At 39.1% G+C, this 21,808-nt stretch overlaps 1 protein-coding gene across 5 annotated transcripts in view; it reads right to left on the bottom strand.

The window, feature by feature from the left end:
- The window catches only part of SLC25A26 (solute carrier family 25 member 26), an 88,922-nt gene that overhangs the window by 54,672 nt on the left and 12,442 nt on the right, over nucleotides 1-21,808 (bottom strand). For 4 of the 5 annotated variants that reach the window (XM_005432560.4, XM_055706882.1, XM_027806546.2 and 1 more), the window contains 2 exons: nucleotides 13,878-13,982; nucleotides 12,369-12,416 (listed from right to left, as the gene is read on the bottom strand). The exons of the other annotated variant lie outside the window; for it this stretch is intronic. In XM_005432560.4, the coding sequence (XP_005432617.1) occupies nucleotides 12,369-12,416; nucleotides 13,878-13,982 (153 nt within the window). The remainder of the gene's footprint in view (nucleotides 1-12,368; nucleotides 12,417-13,877; nucleotides 13,983-21,808) is intronic. 5 annotated transcript variants of the gene reach the window in all.

Below are 21,808 nucleotides of genomic sequence, written 5' to 3'. Positions count from 1 at the left end.
AAATCTGGGGAGGACAAGCAATGAATATAGAAAAAAAAAAAAAAAGGAAAGAAAAAAAAAAAGACACCCTCCTGCCAAAACCCAGACATAATTTAGTTTTCTAAATGGTTGCTGTGACACAGATTAGAAAAATAAATAGTTTGCATTAACCAATACATATAAAAATAAAGTGGTTAATTCCTCCTCCCTCATAGGAAGCAGTTAAGTGGAAAAATATCTATGCTATCTAAAAATCTAATGATGACATATTGTACATGGAAGTAAAACTAAAAACAATTTCACAGCATAGCCTTGCACATTTAATTTAAAATACTAATAACAGTGAAAAGAAACACTGATAAGGTATTTCTGCAGTCAGGAATATATAAGCAAAGTGTGTTCTGGTATCAGTAAAGACTTTAAAAATTACTTTTTTGCCAATTAGTTACAGTGGTTGGAAAAGAACACAAACATTGGTTTGCCAAAGAAGTGATTTCAGGAATCGCACAGCTTAGGCTATAATTAAAAAGCAATCTATGGGAAATAGGTTATTACCTGCATTTAGCAGCTAATTTGTTAGTTAATGCCTTAACAAAGCTCTCCTTTGATTGCAGTGGAGGGGGGGGGGAACAGCTTCAAGAGGATTATTTGCTATTAAGACTTGTACTCAATTATTGAGAATGCTGATGTGCCCCTGCAATTCCAATTGCATAGCAGTCACCAGGAAAACTAGATGGATTCAGCCTGTGCTGCAGCCAGCAATTCCCACATGCAGGGCAGAAGAAGTCTGGCCTCTGAATTTTAAGGACAAATCACAAAGTACCCTCACAAATTTGAGTGTCTGCTAATTAACAGAGAGGTACGAGCTGAATGTTCCTTGATGCCAATCACACATTTTATTTTATTATCACTCACATCAATGTGAGTATTTTTTCCCCTATATTCTTTCTTTCCATTTCTGAAGTAGTCATGTAACCGCTGGAGTCTCTAGATAACATTTTTCAGCAAGATAATATGATATTCATTTGTTCACCCTTCTGACAAAAGTAACACCACAAAAGGTATTTTCTGTCAAGTACTATGAATTTAAGTCACATTAAGTCAGTAAAAAAGAACAGTAACCTACAAATACAGTCCATGTACCAACAAGTTATAATTGACTCAAAGCTACTACACTTGCTACTATATCCTATCATAGTTACTATCCTGCTGATCAGAGGAGGAATTAAACACCTCACTAAACTCCAGATTTAACTTCAGTCACAAGAAACATAACCAACAAACTTCTAGGTAACAGAGGGGAAAAAATCCACACTCACCCATATTTATAAGTTGTTTTTCCTGCCAATACTACCTCTTCAGGCTATTATTACCATATTTCAATTGCAAAGACTTTCCTATAGCAAAAGCTGTGAATAAAAATATCTTCAACAACGTAACTGAACCTGTGGCATACTTTCTATGCAAAGGTTGGTTTGGGGAGCTGTAGCACAGCTGACACAGAATCTCAGGAAGTCTTCAGCTGCAGAGCAAAGCAGAGAGGCCTATTAATCATATTTATCAAGATTGTCTACCCTAGCTTTCATGCAGTTAGGGGAAATGTGCTATTCTACTTCAGCAACAAGGAGCAAGGCTAAAACAAACTGACCTAACCACATGGGTCATTTCCAGAAATAGAAAGTATACTAGCAGCACAGCTGTACAGGCCAGAAGGCAAAATGCTGGGAGGGCTGGAGAAAAAGTGGAAAAAAACATCCATCCAAAACTTGTGAGGTATGTAGCCAGTGGCAAAATTAACACTGGGCCAAATTTTGCTTTAATTGGCATTAAAGAAACAAGATTCACAGTTAAAGTGCCTTATGGTCTTGTATTTCACACAACTCCTAAAATGTTTTCTTGACCTTCAGGATTTTGTATCAGCAAAAACAAGAACGAAGCTGATAACTTTCTGCTAAGGTACGAGCATATTATTTATTTTGATATGCATGGATACTTCTTTATTTGCTCTGCTCTTTTACATCAAAAGACTGTACAACGTCAAATGCAAACACAGAATACAACGTACTGGCTGTTCTCCCATGGGAAGGCAGGGGTAGTATCCTGGCTTACGTTTCTTATGTTTCACTCTCTCTTTGGGGGGGGGTGGGGGGTGTTCTTGAGATGCCTAGTTTACTCATGACAGAAATTCACCCATGTCATGTGTTGTGCATCACTAGCAGCCTTTACCTGGGAAAGATTCAAGCCTTGGATAGCCAGATCTGGCAGAGTGACCCGAGCATTGCTGCATCTGCAGTGTGATGCCAAAACATTCAGGCCAAGCTCTACTTCATTGTAGCTAGACCTGCTGGCTTTGAAAAGCAAGAACACAGTTTTCACATATTCAACTGGCATAAAAAGAAAATTTGCAGAGCTTATACTTTATTGGCTTCTATAAAATTAACAGAAAAATAAAAGCGAGATAAGAGCCTCGTTTAATAACACCATTTCCATCTGCAGTATACACACCAGGCCTGCTTTGCCTCCATTTCTATAAAAATAATGAAAATCACGTTACCACCCGTCTCCTGTTCTATCCCCCACATGCATTTCCAACTACAAAGTGACAAGGGATTCTCAAATTAAGGTGCACATTATGTGGGCATTATCCCAAATATTATAAAGCTTATTGTATTTGTCTTAAAAACAGAGAAGCTAAAGAAATTCAGAATCTTGGCAAAAACTGGTGCTAAAATAAAATTTAAAATAGCTTACTACATAACCTATAAAGTCTCACCGTGGACAGTGTAATGTGTCACGATCATACAACCTCCTTTCTCTTCTTTATGATCACATAGACATTATTCCACTGGGCAAGACTACAGACCTATAGACCTTATACAATCAATTCATATCAAATGAAAACCTAGTCAAAGTTAAAAAATAGGAATCCATAAAAATCACTCCCAAACGAAATCTCACTCCATTTACTCACACAAGTTAGTCCCAGGAAATTCAATGGGACTAGTCCCCAGAGTCAAATAAAATTAATAACATTTCAAATTTTATGTTTCCTTTGCAACTGGGTTGAGAGGCAGGATTAAAGCAAAGTCAATTCCAAGATCCACAGGTCATGCTAAGACTGGGTCCCCTGCGACAGGCATTTCCTTGGGCTGACACTGCAGCAAGTGCAGGCAGCGTGTGCCCTCTGGTGTCTCTGACAGCTTGTAGCACAGAGGCAATACACCCAGAGCAAGGAGGAAACGAGAAAAGTCACTGTGCTCCCGCTTTTCTTTTCTTTTTTTTTTTTTTTAAACAGAAGCAAGAGATCCCATGCCCTGAATTGACTTATTTTCCCTTAATTAGCAAAAATGTTTACTATAAGGATTGAATGCTAGTGCACTCCCAATATTCACCTTTAAACAAGCTAAAAAGAGTCGTTTTATCATTCCGTCCCCTAAAACTAGCCAAAGCTGACCCACAAAGAAGCTAGGTATGACTTTCAGTATTTTCTTTTTTTTGGGTCACTTCCTACACTCAAAACAGTGGAATTAACTCCTGTTTCCTGCAAGATAATAACAAGACAGTCTTTCAAAAAAATTGAAGTATGATCTATATTAAGCATTTGGAAGAACGGTTCTTGTAGCGGACTCTCACAAGTGCCCCACTGGCCATGCTTCCAAACATTATCATAACTATGATAAATTACATAAGCTCTCTGCTGCAAATCTGGTTTCTTTTCACACCTTCACAATAACCTTTGGGTTACAGATTCAACTTTTCAGTTTCCTATTTCTCAGTAGATGCCTAATATTTATACATAAACATTACATGTAATGTAAACAAGTAACAGAGAAAGTATTATATATCTAATAAATAAATATATAAAAGTAAATATTTAAAAATCTAGTGGCCTGTCAGGATCGAGTGGAATTATTTATGGTCAAATGAAGGCATGGTTTCAGCAGCAGCTTAGACTAAAATCAGTTTCCCCTCTCCTACATGCTCACTACTGTCTCCAATGATCCGCAGAGAAATTAATTCGAGTGTTTAGGCTCCCACCAAAACCAGCACCACCAGCAGGCACGTTATTATGGATACACACAGACCTGAATTTTCATATTGAGAGTACAGATGACACATTCTTGCAATCAGCGCTGGGATGATTTAAGAGATTTTCCCCAACCGCCTGCCTCACCCCACTGCTAGAGGTTCCTTCCCCTGTACCAGAACCAGAAGAAACTAGCATCCATCAGGCCCTCCTTCGAACGCCGGCTCAAAGCCCACTGCTTCCTGCTGCTCCAAGCTACAGAGGTGCTAACCCCACCACAGAAGGGAGGGGATTCTCCCAAACAAATCACTAGAGCTCATGTGTCAATGTCTTCAGACCTCCCTTGCCGAACTATTTCACCCAAGCTACAGAACACGAAAACATTGTCTTTCTGAAAACACCATCTTTCTGACAAAAGAGAAAGCAAGATGACAGCCACCGCTCCATTAGTGCCTGGAGACTCACAAGTGCTAAAGGCTCTCGGTCACTGCCAGGTTCAAGGGCAAGCAGAAAGCAGACAGCCCAGGCTCCTGGTCCATGCCAGCCCTGCCCAGAACTCCCACTGTGCCCTCGGGTCCTGAAGTGCATCTTCTCTTGACCAGAGCAGACACTCGGCTCTTTGTCTTAAAGCAGAACTGCTGGTTGAGATAACATTATACAAGGAATTTTGGGAAAAAGCTTTTGATCTTGGATTGCTGATTCTTTTCACCATGCTTCTGGGTTTTAGCAGATGTAGACAATCTAGGTAACAGCAGCCCAAGTATGAAAACCAGTTAATTGCTATTAATACTGACAGCAGCGTGATTCTGCTGGTGGAAGCCTTCCACTGTAAAAATCATGTTTTGGTCTACTTCAGGCAAGAATTTCATCCTTGAAAGAAAGTCCTGTACTTTTAGAAAATTGCTAAATTGCTTGTTGTTCCAGACAGATCACACATTTATAGGACTAGTTGCTTCAGAGAGTCCAAGACCCTTGAGACAAGGTATTATCAAAAACAATACCATATTTTACAATTATATGCATCCATATGTTGTTTTGCACAGATTTTATATAAACAGATACAGCACGCACATGTCTTTTTAGGGTTAGAGAATTACCCACTTCAGCACAGACATACAGAAATCGTTTCACCCATGAAAGAAACGTGGTCTTCCCCAGACACAGTCCAGCAACCCTTTAGCCACTGGCAGGATTACTCTAAAACCTAGTAAAACAGGAAATCTCGTCTCCCACTGAGAACTACAGAAAGAATTTAGACAGACAAAATACAGTTGCCCATAGCGGAACGGAGCTATGGAATTAAAACTAAAAGCCACCACTCAGCCAAAAATTCCACAAATTGTTTGATTCTTTCTTTTTGGCTTTTAAACAGTCACAAGTGTTAAGGCCAGCCAAATTTTACAGAAGTAGGCACAACTGTCTAATCTCATTAGACATGTAGTGGTTTCCCTTGACTTCAGTGTCATGCTAGAGACTTCAATGACTGAAGATTCAAAGTTATGCCATTAACTCTAATATCCTTAGTTTACTCTGGAAAGCTTTAAAGATGTTACTCATCCAATGGCACTATCAGATAGCTTGTTGGGTTTTTTAAAACTACCACCTGTAATCACTTTTATTTGCTACTTACTACTTCTACTATTTTAAGCCGTTTCTCCTTTCATGAGGACTCTGTCTCTTGGTGCTTGTCCTCCTTCTTGTTACAGTCCCACCTTCTCATCAGGGAAAGGGACGCTTTCTGTGTGTTCTCCTTCATCAGGGATTTGCAACCACTTTCTGATCCTTTATCACAGGTAGTTTTATTCAGGTGGGGAAACAGAGGGGGGAAAATTCACATTCTCCACTGGAGATAGCATGTGGAGTATGCTCTTCAAACTACTGTGAAACATGTAAAAAATAAAAGCAACCAATGTAAAGAAAATAGTTCTTAAGTTGTATAAAAATTTTTAAAAAAAGCACAACAAAAAAACCCCAACCAACAAGAAACATCACAGCATGTTGAAAACCAGAACAAAGTTAGACATTTTCTTCTTCTCAACTTGTTCTTGCCCACAGTGTTGCTACTGACCCACAAAACACATTCCTACGCTGTGAATGCTGCAGAAAACATCACTTGCAAAAATTCTTAAGTAAGCTGCTTAGAGAACGTATGGAAATAGTATCTCTATTTCAAGCATGCAGCACAGTATGCTTCCTGCATGACTCTGCTTGCATACACATTCATTTGGAAAGAATGTGCATTATCAAGTCACATAAGCTGTTTTTAGCGCATATAGTTTTCAAAGCATTTTTTCTGTTCAAAGACCCTAAATGCAACACTGTAGTTTTCAAAATACAGAAACACTCTGCATGTACGAAATTCTTTTCATCTGAAAATATCCACTGATGTCAGACAGATGCAATAATTGTATGCTCCACTGGTAAACTGCAAATCAACGGCGGCAAGGGTGGCTTCTTCTGCCTCTAACCAGTATATACGGATACTGCATCTAGCCTGAGAGAGGGAGCATTCTCAACTGGAAAATCTGAGATCATTGCACATGCTTGACAGGAGGTGGAGGGAGAAGACATCACCCCCCCTGAAACTTCAACAAGGAATTTGCTTTAGATCTCTATAGGTCTCTATCCATCCCGGCCAGTTTATTTACCATTCAGACAATTCAGTCACAAAACCTATTTCCCACAACTGGTAAAGTAGAAAAAACAGGGTTATTTTGTGGTCTGTATAAGTAATTTGTAAGTGCTTTTTGAGATCTTCATTTTCACTTCCAAGTGCTATTCCAGCATTTGCAGGGAAAAGGTAACGAGCCTAACCTACAACAGCAAAGAACAGTTATTCCTTTTTTGTCCAGTTACCAGTGTTCCAGGTCACAAGCTAGGATGTGTCTGAGCCCTTACCCAAGAGCATGGACTTGTCTCCTGCTCTTACTGCACAAGAGTTATCTTTAACCTTTATATACCTTTCAAAATGGTAATCCCTTGAATATAGGTATCTAGAAGGATTCAAGTGTAGAAGTGATACAAGAGCTGACACAACTCAAGTGATCGGCTTTCCAAGACAGAGTAATGTTAAGGGGAGGGGAAAAGAGGGACTTATTTCTCCCATTAATCATGTCACATAACTTCCGCATAATTTTCCACATGGCAGGGACTAACTAGTTAATCCATATTACAGTTTCTATCCCTTTGATGAGACTGTTGTTGTTCTTCCTATATGGAAACACCGAAGCCAAAGAAATGCTGGGTGCTCAGTAAAAGTAAAAAACAGGTGTTACAGATCCTGCCTGGCAAATTTCTGGTTAAACATAATCTATCTAGAATCACAAAATAAAATAAAGCCAGCTCAGTTTTCCAGAAGGTAACAAAAGACAGATACTACACATTTCATTAAGGAGGATGTTTGTTTTTCCAAATATTGCATTAAGATAGCATCCTGTTTGCCTACTTCTATCGACATCTGCTCTGTAATATACAGAGAATGACAGAAGATCAAAGTTTTAATTGTGCAAGTAAAAGAATGTATTAATAACATTCTTTCTGTCCTACAGCAACAGAGATAAACTTTAAAAAAACTCTAACAGCTAGGAGAACAGGATATTTATATAAAGATGTCCTAACAAAAGAAAAGCATGCAAAACTACCTCTAGTGAATAAACAAACTAGGCTCCCTGTTTGCAGACTGTTCCTATCAAGCTCAGCCCTCAGAGATCCCCTCCCTCCCCCAGTTGCAGGGTCAACATAGCTCAGCTGGGTTTCACATTTTTATACAAACCCTTCTCGGCATCCTTTGTTCACAGACCCTTCAAATTTAGGAAAATGCAGCAGGTGTGCCTTTAAGGCCCGTTTTACTGCTAGTTGCTTTAGATTCCCTCTCTCCCAGGTAGTAAGTCATTTAAGAAGGGGTTTTTTTGTTGATCTTTCTGCTAGCTCCTTCTTCATCTGCATAGGCGGTATTGTGTATCCTCCACATCCCTTTTGATACACTCATTATAACAGTACACTAGCTCTGCAGCATACATACAACAAACAGTACCTCCTCCTCTGGAGACATTATTAGTTCTTGGCTTTCTGAGATTGAGAAGAGCCTGAATTTGTGCCCTGTTTGTCACACTGCTGCCACTCATTAATGCAACAGCATACTCTGAATTAGCTGTTCTTCTCCTCCCCAAAATTAATGTAGCATGGAGTGTTCTCTTCCTCCCAAGACAGCAGTAGCTGCCTTTATCCACTTAGGGCTTTGACTTGCATACAGTGAAGGAAAAAAAGCAAACACAAAAAAACCAACCCAACCCGCAACTGTACTAACTTAAAAACCAAGGACTCCCAAAAGCGATGACTAGGCTATCTCACTGGAAGTAAGATCAATAGGATGCTGTAAAAGTGTGGGTTCAGATTTATCAGTAGTTTTCTTTCAAATTTAGAGCTCTGAGATGAGTCCTGAGGAATGGAGGCCACCACAAGTGGATAATCTGCATTTTCTCAGGAAAGCCTATGAGGCACCACAAAGGACAAGCCCACTCAGGGCTACCTGCACCGCAAGGACTGACATTTGAAAACGATTCTAAGCTCCCTTTCAAGACACCTGTGTAAGGATCCAGTCATCCTCCATACCCTTTGTCTTTAAGGAAGAGTTTCATATTAATTTTAGCTCCTTTTGAATCTACTTCTGGGCTAGGGCCCAGTCCATCTGCAGAATTTTTAAGTGACAAATTAAACTAAAAATACACAGAAAACTCACTCAGTTCTTCCAATCTATGGCAACTCAGAACAGAAGAGACACTACAGTTAACCATGGCACTGCTTGTGCGAAGCTGCAACCTGCACGCAGACACACAGAGGGTGAAGTAACTCGTTGTACAGCAAGCTATTGTACACGGGGAAACTGAACAGGCACTTCATTTTCTTTTGTGTTGTCCTCTCATTCATAATGTCCTTTAAGACATCTGCTAGACTCCTGTAACATTAATGGAAATGGAAAAGCTCCAACAGGAACTCAGGGGTTTCTCTCTTTTTCCCATGAACTGAACATTATGGAATTTTAACAGATGTTCTACTTGGTCATAGTTAATAAAATGAATTATGCAGGAATTAAAAATCTGGCTCCATTTGCTTATATAAGATCTCAGCAGCAGAACTACATTCCCATTAAGAAATTCTAGAGGATTTACAGCAGATTTATAGTCTGCTCCTGCCTTGTTATAAGATGGCTGGAGATTTTACAAATGAACTTGTGTGTGTTGTGGAAAACATGAATAAATTTACCTGCTCATTGACTGTTCTTAGTACAATGATCCAGTTTCCACACCGATGCACACTGGTACACTACAACCATAGGAAAGGACAATTCTCACTTGGATTTGCTTTGGAAATGACATCATGGGAATTCCACATCGTTTCACAGCCTCCGATTTCTGCCATTTACTCAAAGTCTCATTCAGCAACCTAATAGCCATACTCCCACTTTGTGCTTTTGCACAAAAGCTTTCCTCTTGGAGCACGGATGTCTCTTTCAGGCTACTACTGCCAACAGAATGAGGCACTGTACCTCACTTCCCTTTCAATTTTAGGATTAGTTCAGTGTAACTACATCAAAGATAGATGTAAAGACCAAAAATGTAATGGAGATACAAGTGAGAGAAGAGGCACCAAAACGGAGGTAGATGAAAGAGTCATAGCCAAAATTTCCAAGCACTGAGGTTCACTTGAAGTTATTTCCAAAAGCATTACATATTTAGCCATCTTCTTTCTCTTACAATATTCATCTGTACAGAAAGTATTCTGATGAGAAGATAAAGGGAATAAGTGAAAAAGTGAAAATAAAAAATGAAGGATGAAACAACTACCTTGCACCAGAACACCAGAACAGAAGCAGCACAGCAGCTAATGCAAATTACATGGAGCGGAATAAGGCTGTCTTGAAAAGATCTACTATGCTATAGTAAAAAGATAAGGTTTCAACATTGTACTCCATTTACAAACAGACTCATTTTCACTGAAGTCCAAGCAAGTCACAAGCAGATCTCTGTCCAAGCACTGAAATCCGCTTTGTGTATTACACAGAATTTTAGCCTGATGCAACAACTAAAATTAACCTTCCTTTTAAAAAAAAAGCATCAATATTACCAGCCTCTTCCAATTATTCTTTTTTTAAATTAAAAATCATGGACTGAAGCCCTCTATCCAAAAAACCCACTCCACTGTAACTAAACAAAGAGTTTTGTGTAAGTAAAGAACCAAAGCATGTAAACAAACTCGGTAAATACAGAAGTCAGCTGGAATTAAATATCAGTCTATACATACTATGCAGCTACCTGGATGTGTGCAATAATGAATTAACATAGATTTTTATCTGAAAACAAAGACTTTTCTTAAAGGAAAAAGTATACTCAAATAGAAGGGAAAATACAGAGATTAAATGTCAGGCTTACAACAGTTCCAGCTGAAGGTTCAATATGCTGTTCTTACTCAAGTGGACATTGCATTACAGTATTTGTGTCAGAAAAATGCAATGGTCTTAACAGAGTTAAATTCAAAGACTTATATTTTTTCTTAAACATCACTTATGATTTGTTTCATTTTGAAGAGAAAGCACATTTCATTTGGTAATCATTTATTTCTCATTCTATTGGACAGATTCTCCCAAAAAGCAATACTTCAACTGAAATCAGTCCTGAAGGATCTTTTATGAATATACATAATGGAGAAGACCCCCATTAAATTTCCAACAAAGTGCTGCCATTTTGAGTAAACAAAGTTATCTCAGCAGGGTCACACGCTATGCCATGAATATGGTCTGCAAATTAATTACCATCCTGACATATGTCAAAACAAATTTTAAGGGGAATAACACCCAGTAGTAACCATGTGTTTTATCTACCTGTTAGTATGCAAAATCTGTATTCAATGGGATCTAAATTTATTCATTTATTCAGAACCCCTCAGAGAAATCAAAATGATTCGTTGGCCTTTTTTGCCTGCCTCCAAATGAAAACTGAGTGAATAACGTGTTTAGTGAGCCAGAAAATAAGTATAGGACGAAGCTATCTATGGTGGAGGTTACATTTCAGAAAAGCAGGTGCTGTCTTTGCACAAGTAACTAATTTTTAAGCACTCAAAACTGCTAAAATAGACTGCAATGCATTATCATTTGTCAACACGTTTAGGAACACCACATTTGGTATTTCTTATTTTGGTATTTCTTATTTATTACCCATCTTTATTCCATAATTGTAACAAGAGCTGGCTAACATAACTGCCTTTAAAACAGTTTTTAAAATAAAGGCTTTTAAAAGCAGAGCTATTGAATGAAGGCTTAAAAAGCCTCTGCAACTGGCTTTACTATCAATGGCAACACAGCCAATAGATCTGATCCTGTGTTTAAAAAAATAATGAACCAAAGATCCAAACCTGGTTTACTCAGTTAAGTAATATAAGATGACAAACTGTGTTCAATGTGGTATGTGTGGGTAAGTAGAGAACCCTTCCTGGGCAATAGCTGTTATGATTTCATAGGAATCAAGCCTCATCTCTTGATTTGAGGTACTCATGGTGCAACTTCTGCTTTGTCAAAACACAACCTCTTGGGATCCGATTCTGAAACGCTTTTAGAGTGGGCGTTCATCAGTATGGTTTTCTACCTCTTTTATAATCTGCCTTCAGTTCACACAGCACGTGAAACAATTACATGACACCAATACTGTAATTCACAGTACATTTACGAAGAGATTTTACTTTATGAACTATTTTCTGCCAAGCAGGCCAAAATATTTTTAGCTCCATTTTTTTCCCAACAGTGATGTACTTCTGATTTAGAGTTAAGTAATGCCATATCACATCTATAGACTGGATAACTAAATGCATTTCTTTCACACGTTTAAAAAAAACCCAACAAGCACAATCCTCCCTATATACAGAAGACTGATAATCTCTTGGCATCTGCTGATGAATATATTTAAAGAAAGCCTAAATCTGTCTATGCCAAACTTGGCCTGATGCCACCAGTTCACCATTGCTGGCATACACATACTTCACATGATGCAATCATAAGACTTGGGGAAGTTTCCAGTACTTCATTTTCTGGTTTTCATCATGTTAACATATACATTTCCATCCTTTTACAATTAGCAGCAACAGAACAGAGAGACAGCATGGTAGATGATTTTTTGCATTTAACACAGGTTTTCTTAGTGCACATTATCAGTATTCTATTTAAATTACAGACTAGTAACTTATCTAGAATGAAATACATTAGGGCTTAAGAATTTATGGTTAGAGCAATTTATCTCAATTGCACTACTTTCACTTGTTAGAAAACAAACTGAAGCAAAGGAATCAATTAAAAAAAAAAAGAAAAGTTTTTTACCTCTCTTAATACTGTGCTTTTATAACCCCGATAAAGTCCTTCAATACCCTGTAAACCAACAAAAGAAAGCATCAGCTACAGTGAATTAGTTTGCCAAAGACCACAATTTATCAGTGATTACAAGGCAAGCATTACAACCTTACTGAATGTCAGACATGAACTTCTTGCAAATTGACTATATTGATTATAACATTGCATACTATATTCCATGGTTTACAATGCCAGAGCATTTTATGTTTATTTCAAAGATCATTTAACCACTGTTCAGAATAATCATTTATAGAGAAGATAATATACCTTACAGTTAAAATTAGAAGGGCAAGAAGGCACAGAAACACATTACTTCAACCTCTACTTGCCCAATATTTTGCTCTAGAAGTATCCACTATCCCATAAGTATTTTGAAACTACTACTCTTCTGTTTAAATAGTCTGCATAAAATGAACCAAAGAATGACAGCTTCCTATGCCCACCTTCTTAGCCTTGATTCAGAGCTTTTATCAAGACAAATATTTCATATTTTAAACCAGCTGATATAAAATAAATTGTTTTGAATGTTAAGTGTATATAAAATTATGTTTATTATCTTACAGGACAGTTTATTCAAGTGTTTGGCAAGTCTTATAGTTCTGTGGCCAGTTACAAAGAAGGGCAAAACCATACTGTTTTGAGAGCACCAGCTTTTAGAGCAAAATGACCAGGTCACAGAAAGAAGTTCCAGCAACCCTCTTGTGCAGGGTTATCACAATAGTTTTCATTTACAAGCAAATAAAAATCAAGTGGATCATTTAAAGGTCATATTTATTATTTCCGTTTTCCTGGCTTTTACACATGGAAGTGTGTATAATATTTTTCCCCACAGCGTTTTCTGGAGCCAGTTTCTTTTATGGAACACAATTTGAAAAACACCCCTTGTGAGACTCAGTAAAAACAGCCCTGAACAGGTTTTTACAGGAAGGAAGAGTGTAACTACTGAAAAGATGACAGAAGCCTTTATTTTTCAAAAGTTACCAATACTGGATGAGCACTCATTTCCAGAGCTCCTACATACCCTCTCCAAAATGGTATCTTTAGGACATCCTCTACAAAGCCTGCTTCAAAAACTGGAAACCATTCAGCAAACTCTATATACAGAGACCCAATGTTCTGTTGTCCCAGACAAAGACTGCTTACATACATACAAGCAGAGCTTTGGAAACTGGAAAGCTAAATTCCACACCCTACTTACTTTTTTTTTGAAATGTAGGTACCCCTTATAAAAAGAGGAACAAAAAGAGTTGTTTGAAGTGTGTATGTAAATGCATTCACATGAGGGAGGTAGAGGTTTGGTTTCCTTAAACATAACACGCCAATTGCTTTTAACAACAGAAGAATAGATGGGAAAGTTCTGGGAGAGCACTAGAGAACCACAGAAAGATCCAGAATAAAGCTGTAGGAATGCTTCTGGACATGTATGGCACTGAGAAGGAAGAATGAAGCAACTTATTTGACATTGTGCTCTGAACTCACCTCATGATACAAGGTACGGTAGAGAATCTGGAGGGTACTAGAGGAAGGAGAAACCTGGGCCCTTTGCTTGATGACCTCAGATGGCACCCGTATGAGGCATGCAACCTGCAAGAGAACCAGACATGGAGAGAGCAGTTCCTTTTGCTGCCTTGCTCTTCATATAGTGGACACATTTAGAGATTGTTCCAAGGACAGAGAAATGAGGAAATATTTTTTGTAATTAAATGAGTTTGACTTAAAAGCTGTTTATGAGCAGCTTATGGATTTGCATCGAGAGCTACGTACTTTCTGAACATAAAATTGTACAAACAGAAAAATGGAAATACCCTTGAAATTTTTAACTTCCAAACCAGAAGTACATTTGGGTGGGGAATATCACTGATGAAGCTAAAATTTTGAAGCCATCTTGTCTTTTGGCAGCCTTAGAAATTCCATACACACACCCCTGCCACCCCTTTCACAGATCTAAACTAGAGATTCAGGAGTTGAAGAACAACAGACTTCTTCCCTAGGTAGTTCCTTTGAGCCCTCTAGTGACTGACCGCAAGAAACACTCCCGTTAGCTTTAGATGCAAATGATATATTCAAGGTTTACATAGAAACACGCTGGACTCCATTCAAGGTGAAGCATCAGATTGATTCTTTCCTACACAATGAATTTATTAGGCAAGAAAGGCCCCTGCAGCTGGATATAATAATGTGGCTGCCACCACAAAGCTCCAGCTTTTCTGAATAAGCCAGACCTGGCTTTAGGTAGGAGTTAAGCTCATGGGTACATAATTTTGAGGAACGGAGGATCCCGAAGTGTCAGAGAATTACAAGCTTCTCATCTCTCTACAAAATGCCTGTTTATCAGCACTTAAACTTTCAAGAAGAGTTTGTCTTCAGCTGGCCCCAGGGATACTTAAAGCAGTCCTGGGACTGGTGGCCAAACACCAGAGACACCCTGGGCCTTTGCCAGATGTTTAGCCTTCCTCAGTCCCACACTGTGCTGGGCTGGGGAACACACTGTGGTTCCTAGATGTATGGGTGATCACCGAGTACTTCAAGTCAAAAGCAACCTAAGTGACAGCTGTCCATCTGAAGTGGCAAACCAAGCTGCTAGCTCAAAGGCAGGCACCAAAGTTAGTTCAGGAATTCACTGCCAGACGGCAGAGAGACAGTAACTCAAGTAGTCATTTGTGGGTAACAGTACAAGGTTTAAGTTCCATTTTCTCAGAGACCAAGAAAAAGCCTGCTATCCTGTTACATTCCTACAAGTTTACCAGACAACAATATCCAAAAGTCATTACAAACAGATCTAACTCCATGTGCTCTTCAATTCTCAGGGTCAAAAATAACAAGTGACCCCAATCTGTCAAGAAAATAAGAACTGTCAAGTTTTTTGATAGTTCAGCATAAATATTTATAGAACTTCATGCTTCATAACACTCCATGTGCTTCATAACACTCCATGTCCTTATATTAGCTTTTTATTCCTTAAAAATATGGAGGCAGGAGGAAAGCTTTAAAAAGGCTCGGATGAAAACAATCCAGTCAATCAAGACCAGACAAAGAGCGCAGCGTGGCTTCCTGACATCTGGGGTGCTGCAGTTTTGGCAGGAGAAGGGTGGCTACAAAGTAATGTCTCCATTTCCCCCGGACTACTTGGGGTGCATTTCATTTCAAATTAACTTTGATGTTTCTCCCATTTGAATTTGCACTTACAAGGGAATCTGTGGCTGCACAAGAACAAAAACAGTGATTACATTGTGCTGTTATGAAAGGAAATAAAGGCCTGTGTCACCCGGGCTGCGCTGTCAGATTGGCTCCATAGGGCACTTCTGGTACTAAAAAAGCCATAAGCTACAGCTGCCAACATCAGACTTAACGGTGACATTTGTGCTGTGCACCTGAACTTACAATGTGTTACCTTATTTGTTCCTACATGTGTACCTTACTATCAATAACAATCTGAGTAGTCTTTTGATGTCAAACACAGGTCTCTGAAGTAAAGTATGCAAGATTAAATTCACATGTAGTCTTACTCGCCTACAAGGTTGAAAAAGAGTAACAACCTGGGACAGATGGATGCAGAAAAATCTCCAATCTATTACACTTAGATCTCAATCACTGCAGCACCTTCCAGGTAATGCTGCCAAAGTTGAAAGAACACAATGCACATCTCCACAATTTGCTTTCTTGGCTAAACAGGTTCAAGCAGCACCAGTATGATAATAATGAACCAAGAGAACTCATACTTAAATTTTCAGACATCTGAAACCTATAAGCAAATTGCAAGAGCAAGGATGAAAGGCATAATTGTGTGACTGCTCTGCAGTAACTGTTCACATATATGCTTTTACCTGCATCGGCTACTAGATAAACAGATGCGGAAGTCAGACAATATTGCGACCTCGCATGGTAGGAACTCATTCACCTCCCAAATCACCTAGATCCCAGGAAGAAATTGCTTTTTAATCTCTTGGCTGTTCACAGAGATGTAGCCTGTGGCTTGCCACAGAAGAGCACAATACAACCTGCAAAACTCAGGCCATTCCTCGTGCATCCTACTGGTTTGGGGGATGACCCTATGTCAAATCAGCTCTCTGTCAAACCTCCGCATAGGCAGACATGGAAAGGGTACAGCAGTGGGCCCTCAGCTACCTTGGCCAACATCAAGGCATCAGACAACAGCACACGCACACAGTTGATAGGGGCCATGCTAATTTTTCCAGACAAGCTCTGGAGCCAGGAGTTATTCCCACCTTTTGATGGGAACAGAAAGACAGAATCAAGACCTTACAGAATAAGTTCAGGGGAAAAATGAGTGCTACCCTGTAAGCTCCTACCTTATTTACCAGGTCAGGTAATACAATTGTCCAGTTTTCAGACTTTCCCCCATGTCAATGCACATGCATACATAAGGGCAGGAAGAATAACGCTGAAAACAAAAGGCTCAAGGATTTTAGATTTAAGCTTTAACAAAACCCAGTTTTACAGCTACAAGCAAAGCTATTATTAGTTTACAGAGCAGGCATCCAGAAATGACATTAGCATCTATTACCTTTCTAGCCTTTTAATACTACAACCACTTCTGTACAAAAGAGTACTGAATTTCAAAATCCTTGTCTTAAATCATTACCAGGTCAAAGGGTGACTCCAATATTTAGACACAAACCTAACTACATTTTTCATTTACTGACTTACATTAGCCAGTTAGGGACAAAACTAAAAATAGGACTATTTTGTTAACATTATCTATGTATTCCTAAGACAGTGCATCTTCCAATTAGATGAAGGTTATTTTTTTCCTTTGCGAGTTCAGGGAAAAGTTTCGGGTACTCCTTCCATGCATCAATGCTGCCATCTCCTGGTCAGATTCATGTCGGACCCAGGCTTATCCTGGTAGCTCTGACCAGTGTCTTCTCGGCTGATCATGAAGAATGACCAGTGCAATTAAAGGCTCAAAAGTGCCTTGAAGTCAACACAAAGCCTCTTTATATATACCGATTTAAACAGCTTGTTTCAGTGTATCTGAAAGCAGTTCCTATGTGGCTGTAGTTAACAAGATCGGCTGCAAATAGCACCAGGAACCTGCACGAAGCCTTCTGAATGGCTTCACTGAAGTTTACTGGAAACACCTTATCTTAAAGCACTAACTTCGGTATAGGCACCAATCCTACTTAAAGCTGGAGCAGCTGTTCAGAACGAGGCAGTACTCATCTAATTCTTCAGCACAAGGCTACCGAGCATTTTTCTGTAGACAATAACACAGGACACACAATAAAAACGAACAAAGAGGGTATAGCCCCGCTTACAAGAGGGTTCGGTGCAAGTAGGTCATCCAGGCCTTGATGATTCAATAGCCAGGGAACTTTAAAAGCTGCAAGACACACACACCTCATTCAGGGAAACCAGCAGCAAACAGCCTCCTGTGAAAACGGCTGAAGAAAATTCCCTATCAAAAGGAGATTTTTATTTTTTTTAATGATCTCATGGTTAACGTGACAAAGAATCTGAAGCAGCTGGTTGGACTAGACAAAACCCACTGCATTGCCACTGCAAGTTCTGTAGTAAGCACTTCCTTGCAAACCACCATGACATCATTTTTAGCTCACTAGCAGGTCTATGCTCCTCTACCCAGTATGTTCTGTTCTTTAGGCAAAGCCAAATACAACAACATCTTTAGAAAAGATCAGAACTCCTCCTGGTCTTCAGAGCTACTTTATTACCCAAATATTAACATATTCCATTTAAATTAACAGCCTTTTGCTTCCATCCTTTGTGCTCCAGGTTAACCATTTTCTACACGAATGGTTTTGTAGGATTTATTAGAGAATCAAAGGTAACGTGCATTTGTTTTTAGGCATCTATACTACAGTTAGACCACCAACCTTGCAGGCATGATCTGCGCATGAGGTGTATCCAGAAACGTTTGGAAGAGGACAGAGCAGGTGTTACTGCTGCTATTAGGGGCTTATGCTGGGTATTTAAATTGCGTTGATGCGTGGCAGGTTGTTCTCAGAACCAGGGACACAGCTGGTACAACACCATTAGCAGCTCTGTACCTCTAAGGAGAACACTTGAGAAAGCATTTCTTTATGCAGCCTGGCATGCACCTTGCACAGCTGATGACCTGACTCACACTCTTAAAAGCTGCCACAATCATACACTCTGAGTACTTCTTATATTTAATAAGAGACAGATATTACCTACACTCTTAAGACAGGCTACTGCAGGGCAAAGACTAAAAGCCCATTCTGTTAAGATGCTGGTACCTGATGTGCTCCTGGCTAACAAGCTGATCTATGCTTTGCACTAGCCTGGGCTTGGGTGAGGATCAAGACCAATTTTTTTCTACTTAGTAATTAGCCAGCCATTCTGCTACAAGGCAGGAGAAGAGTCATCTGAGGACAGAAACTGTTCTGGAATACATTAGTGGCTGGTGATTTAGGAACCTCCACTCAGTGACACTGAGCAAATCTCCGACTTGCATAGCTAAGCCTGTTTTGAAAATTGGGTACAGAAGCACATAGCAAGCTCCAGAAAATTCTGTGTTGCAGCTTTAAACCCTTTAGAACACTTTCTAAAGGATTTTAGTTTTAAATTTCCCAAGAAGGAGGTTAGTTTTAATGACTTTATCTGTCTGAGTAGTCTGGGAAGCTTTAATTGATGCTCACCATATAAATATAATTTAATACTTAACACAGAACTAAAGGAACATACCTGGGGAGAGTTACTCTTAAATGTCATTTGCGTAAGTTTATTCTTAATCAAATAAGAATCTAATTTATGACACTACACAACTTCGTATCCAGAGAGCAGAGACTTTAAACTAAACCTCACTATACCTGTGCAATCTAATCACTAACCCATTCAGGAAAAAAAAGCTGCTGCACAAAAATTACAACAAAGAGGCTATGACTTAGAAAAGGACATATGTTTAAATTGCAGACAATCCAGTACCAAAATCCTAATCATTCATCCCATTCTTGAAGCTCAGAAGGATTGCTCTTTCTACACGATGTTGGACCAGGCAACAAAAATGGAGCAACTCTATAACCCCATTCAAAAAGAAGAAGGAACAAAGACATTTTTGGTGGTTTGGGATGCTTGTTTTTTGGTTGCTTTTTCGGTGGGTTTTTGTTTTGAAGTGCAATCTGCATTAGCCCTAGTCATACTCCTGCAAACAAAAGCTACCTTAAAATTCAGGTTTGTTCTGTTGTTGGTTTTTTGTCTTTTAATATAAAAAATTGCTGCTTCCCAAAATAGGTTAATAAATATTACACAATCTGAGCATCTCGATTTCTGTCAGATGCTACCTGCTAAGTAGGAAGTCACATTTTTAATCTGAAACATTAAAAATGTCTTTTTTCCATTCCTCAGATAACTGAACGACTATAATAATAGGCAAATCTAAAATTAAGAGATAGGCAAATCTAAAATTGCACTGATTTCCTTTGAATCCTGCAAAAGAAAGAGGAAATTTCCCTCTTGGTTGAAGTCAGAGGCTCTCAACAACTTTGAATTCAGTGCTGTAGCTTTCCGAGCCTCTCCAAACCTAAGTTTGTTTGGTTCTTCAGACCTCAGCAGGATTCCCCTCTCCAATGAAAGTAAAAAAGTGAACTTTTCAGTGTAGTATTATAAGATTAGCAACGTATTTCATCCTCCAAATAATTGTTTCTAAACTCTGGTCACAACCTTTGGATTAGGAATGTTTGATAGCAGGCAAGTTGGGGAGCACAAGATATATCTGTAGATGGAAGATGAACTGCTTCACCCTTTCCACCATCAGGAAAATTAACAGAAAAGCTCAGAAACATGAAATACACTTTTGTCATTTGGTTTCATATTTTCTTTGAACAAGGAAGCCTGAACTGCTGCAATCATGGACTCATAACAGTTCAAACACCAATAAACCTTCATCTAAATAATTGCTGCCCTTTTGACCAACACAGAACAAAAATTTAAGTTTCTATGGCCTGTAATTTGCTATGGGTCACAATGCAAGTTGTGAACAAGTCTTTCCACATGTGCTTGTCAGCAGGCTGTGCTACCTGCTAAAGCAAAATTGAACTGGAAAATTGAAGCATTAACACTTATGTTAATGAGGAATGTCTCCAGCGATGACAGAAACTGCCCAATATATGTACTGTTCACTGTCAGTTTCTGCTTTAAGTGCCAGCCAGAAAGTGTTCATCTTTAAAGTAAAACCTCAGAATATGCTAATCTTATTTTCCCCTCCCACATCCATGCACAGCACAGATGTGCCCTTCCAACATAGTTAAATTCAGTCCTGTGCAAAGCTGCTGGGGTCATGAACAGGTGACTCCACTCCTAATTTAAACCCCATGGAGAGAACAAGTTTTGACTAATGGGCTCTGGATGGGATACTTTAGACAATGCCAAGCTCTTTGTCCCATCTTTTCCTCTGACTGACACAATAAGGCCTTCATTAATTTAACTGCAGCTCCCCTGTATGCTGGCAGGAAACAGCTCTTCCAAGAGCAATCTCACCCAGCAAGATCCCTCAGATCTCAGCACTTCCCAGAGCTTAAAAACATATTATTTCAGAGATGAGACCATTCACGGGGACCAAATGTCACAAGCATTTGGAAAACTGGCACTACTGCACAAATGTTTTCAACTTCCTCCAAGTTTCTACCTTGGATGACTTCACCTGGAATCTACAGAGCTGTTTTGCAGGGTGATATTTTATCCTGTCATTGTCAAACTTCAGTCCACTCCTTGGTATTGCTTTCCAGAGCTCACTTCTTCCTGCTCCAGAGCATCATCTGCACCACCACACACTTCTTCCTTCACAATAGCCAGATCTGCGTGTATCTTCAACTGCTCAGCTACACACCCTACAACCCTTGCTGTGGGTTTCCCTACCCCTTCGTCAGCCATGTCAGGTACACCTTGAAAAACTTTTTTTTCCTCTAACAGTGGAAATTTCTGCCAAGTTCCCTTCACCGCAAGGAGAAAATGTTACTCCAATTATATCAGCTAACAGGCAAAGAACAGGGAAAGTCTGTGAAACTGACAAGACTAACACTGAACACTTCCTCATGGAAGTACTTCTCACAGCAGATATTTTGAAAGTATGAGTGGTTTGCCTAAACAAACTAGTCTTTCAAAGTTTAATCAATGTAGAGTCTTGTTACCTTTTTAAAACTAAACCTAAAACTTACTGAAAGTGGCCTGATGTTACACACATCTCTTTTGCAGCACAAACTAAGTGTTCCATAAATGTTGAAGTTCCTCAGTACAGTCACAAGCTGTTGGCTTAAACTTGAATGGCAAAAATCAGACTGCTGAACAGCTTTAAAAAAACCCAACCAAACAAAAAACCTTCCTTAAATTGGTTGATGCTTGCATCATAAATTACTACCACGTTTAAACACAGAAAGCCTTAAAGCTGAAGAAAAGTAGACCTTTAATTCAAC

Source organism: Falco cherrug, chromosome 4 (genome assembly GCF_023634085.1).
Source record: "Falco cherrug isolate bFalChe1 chromosome 4, bFalChe1.pri, whole genome shotgun sequence".
NCBI lineage: Eukaryota > Metazoa > Chordata > Aves > Falconiformes > Falconidae > Falco > Falco cherrug.
This window is presented reverse-complemented; position numbering and strand designations above follow the sequence as displayed.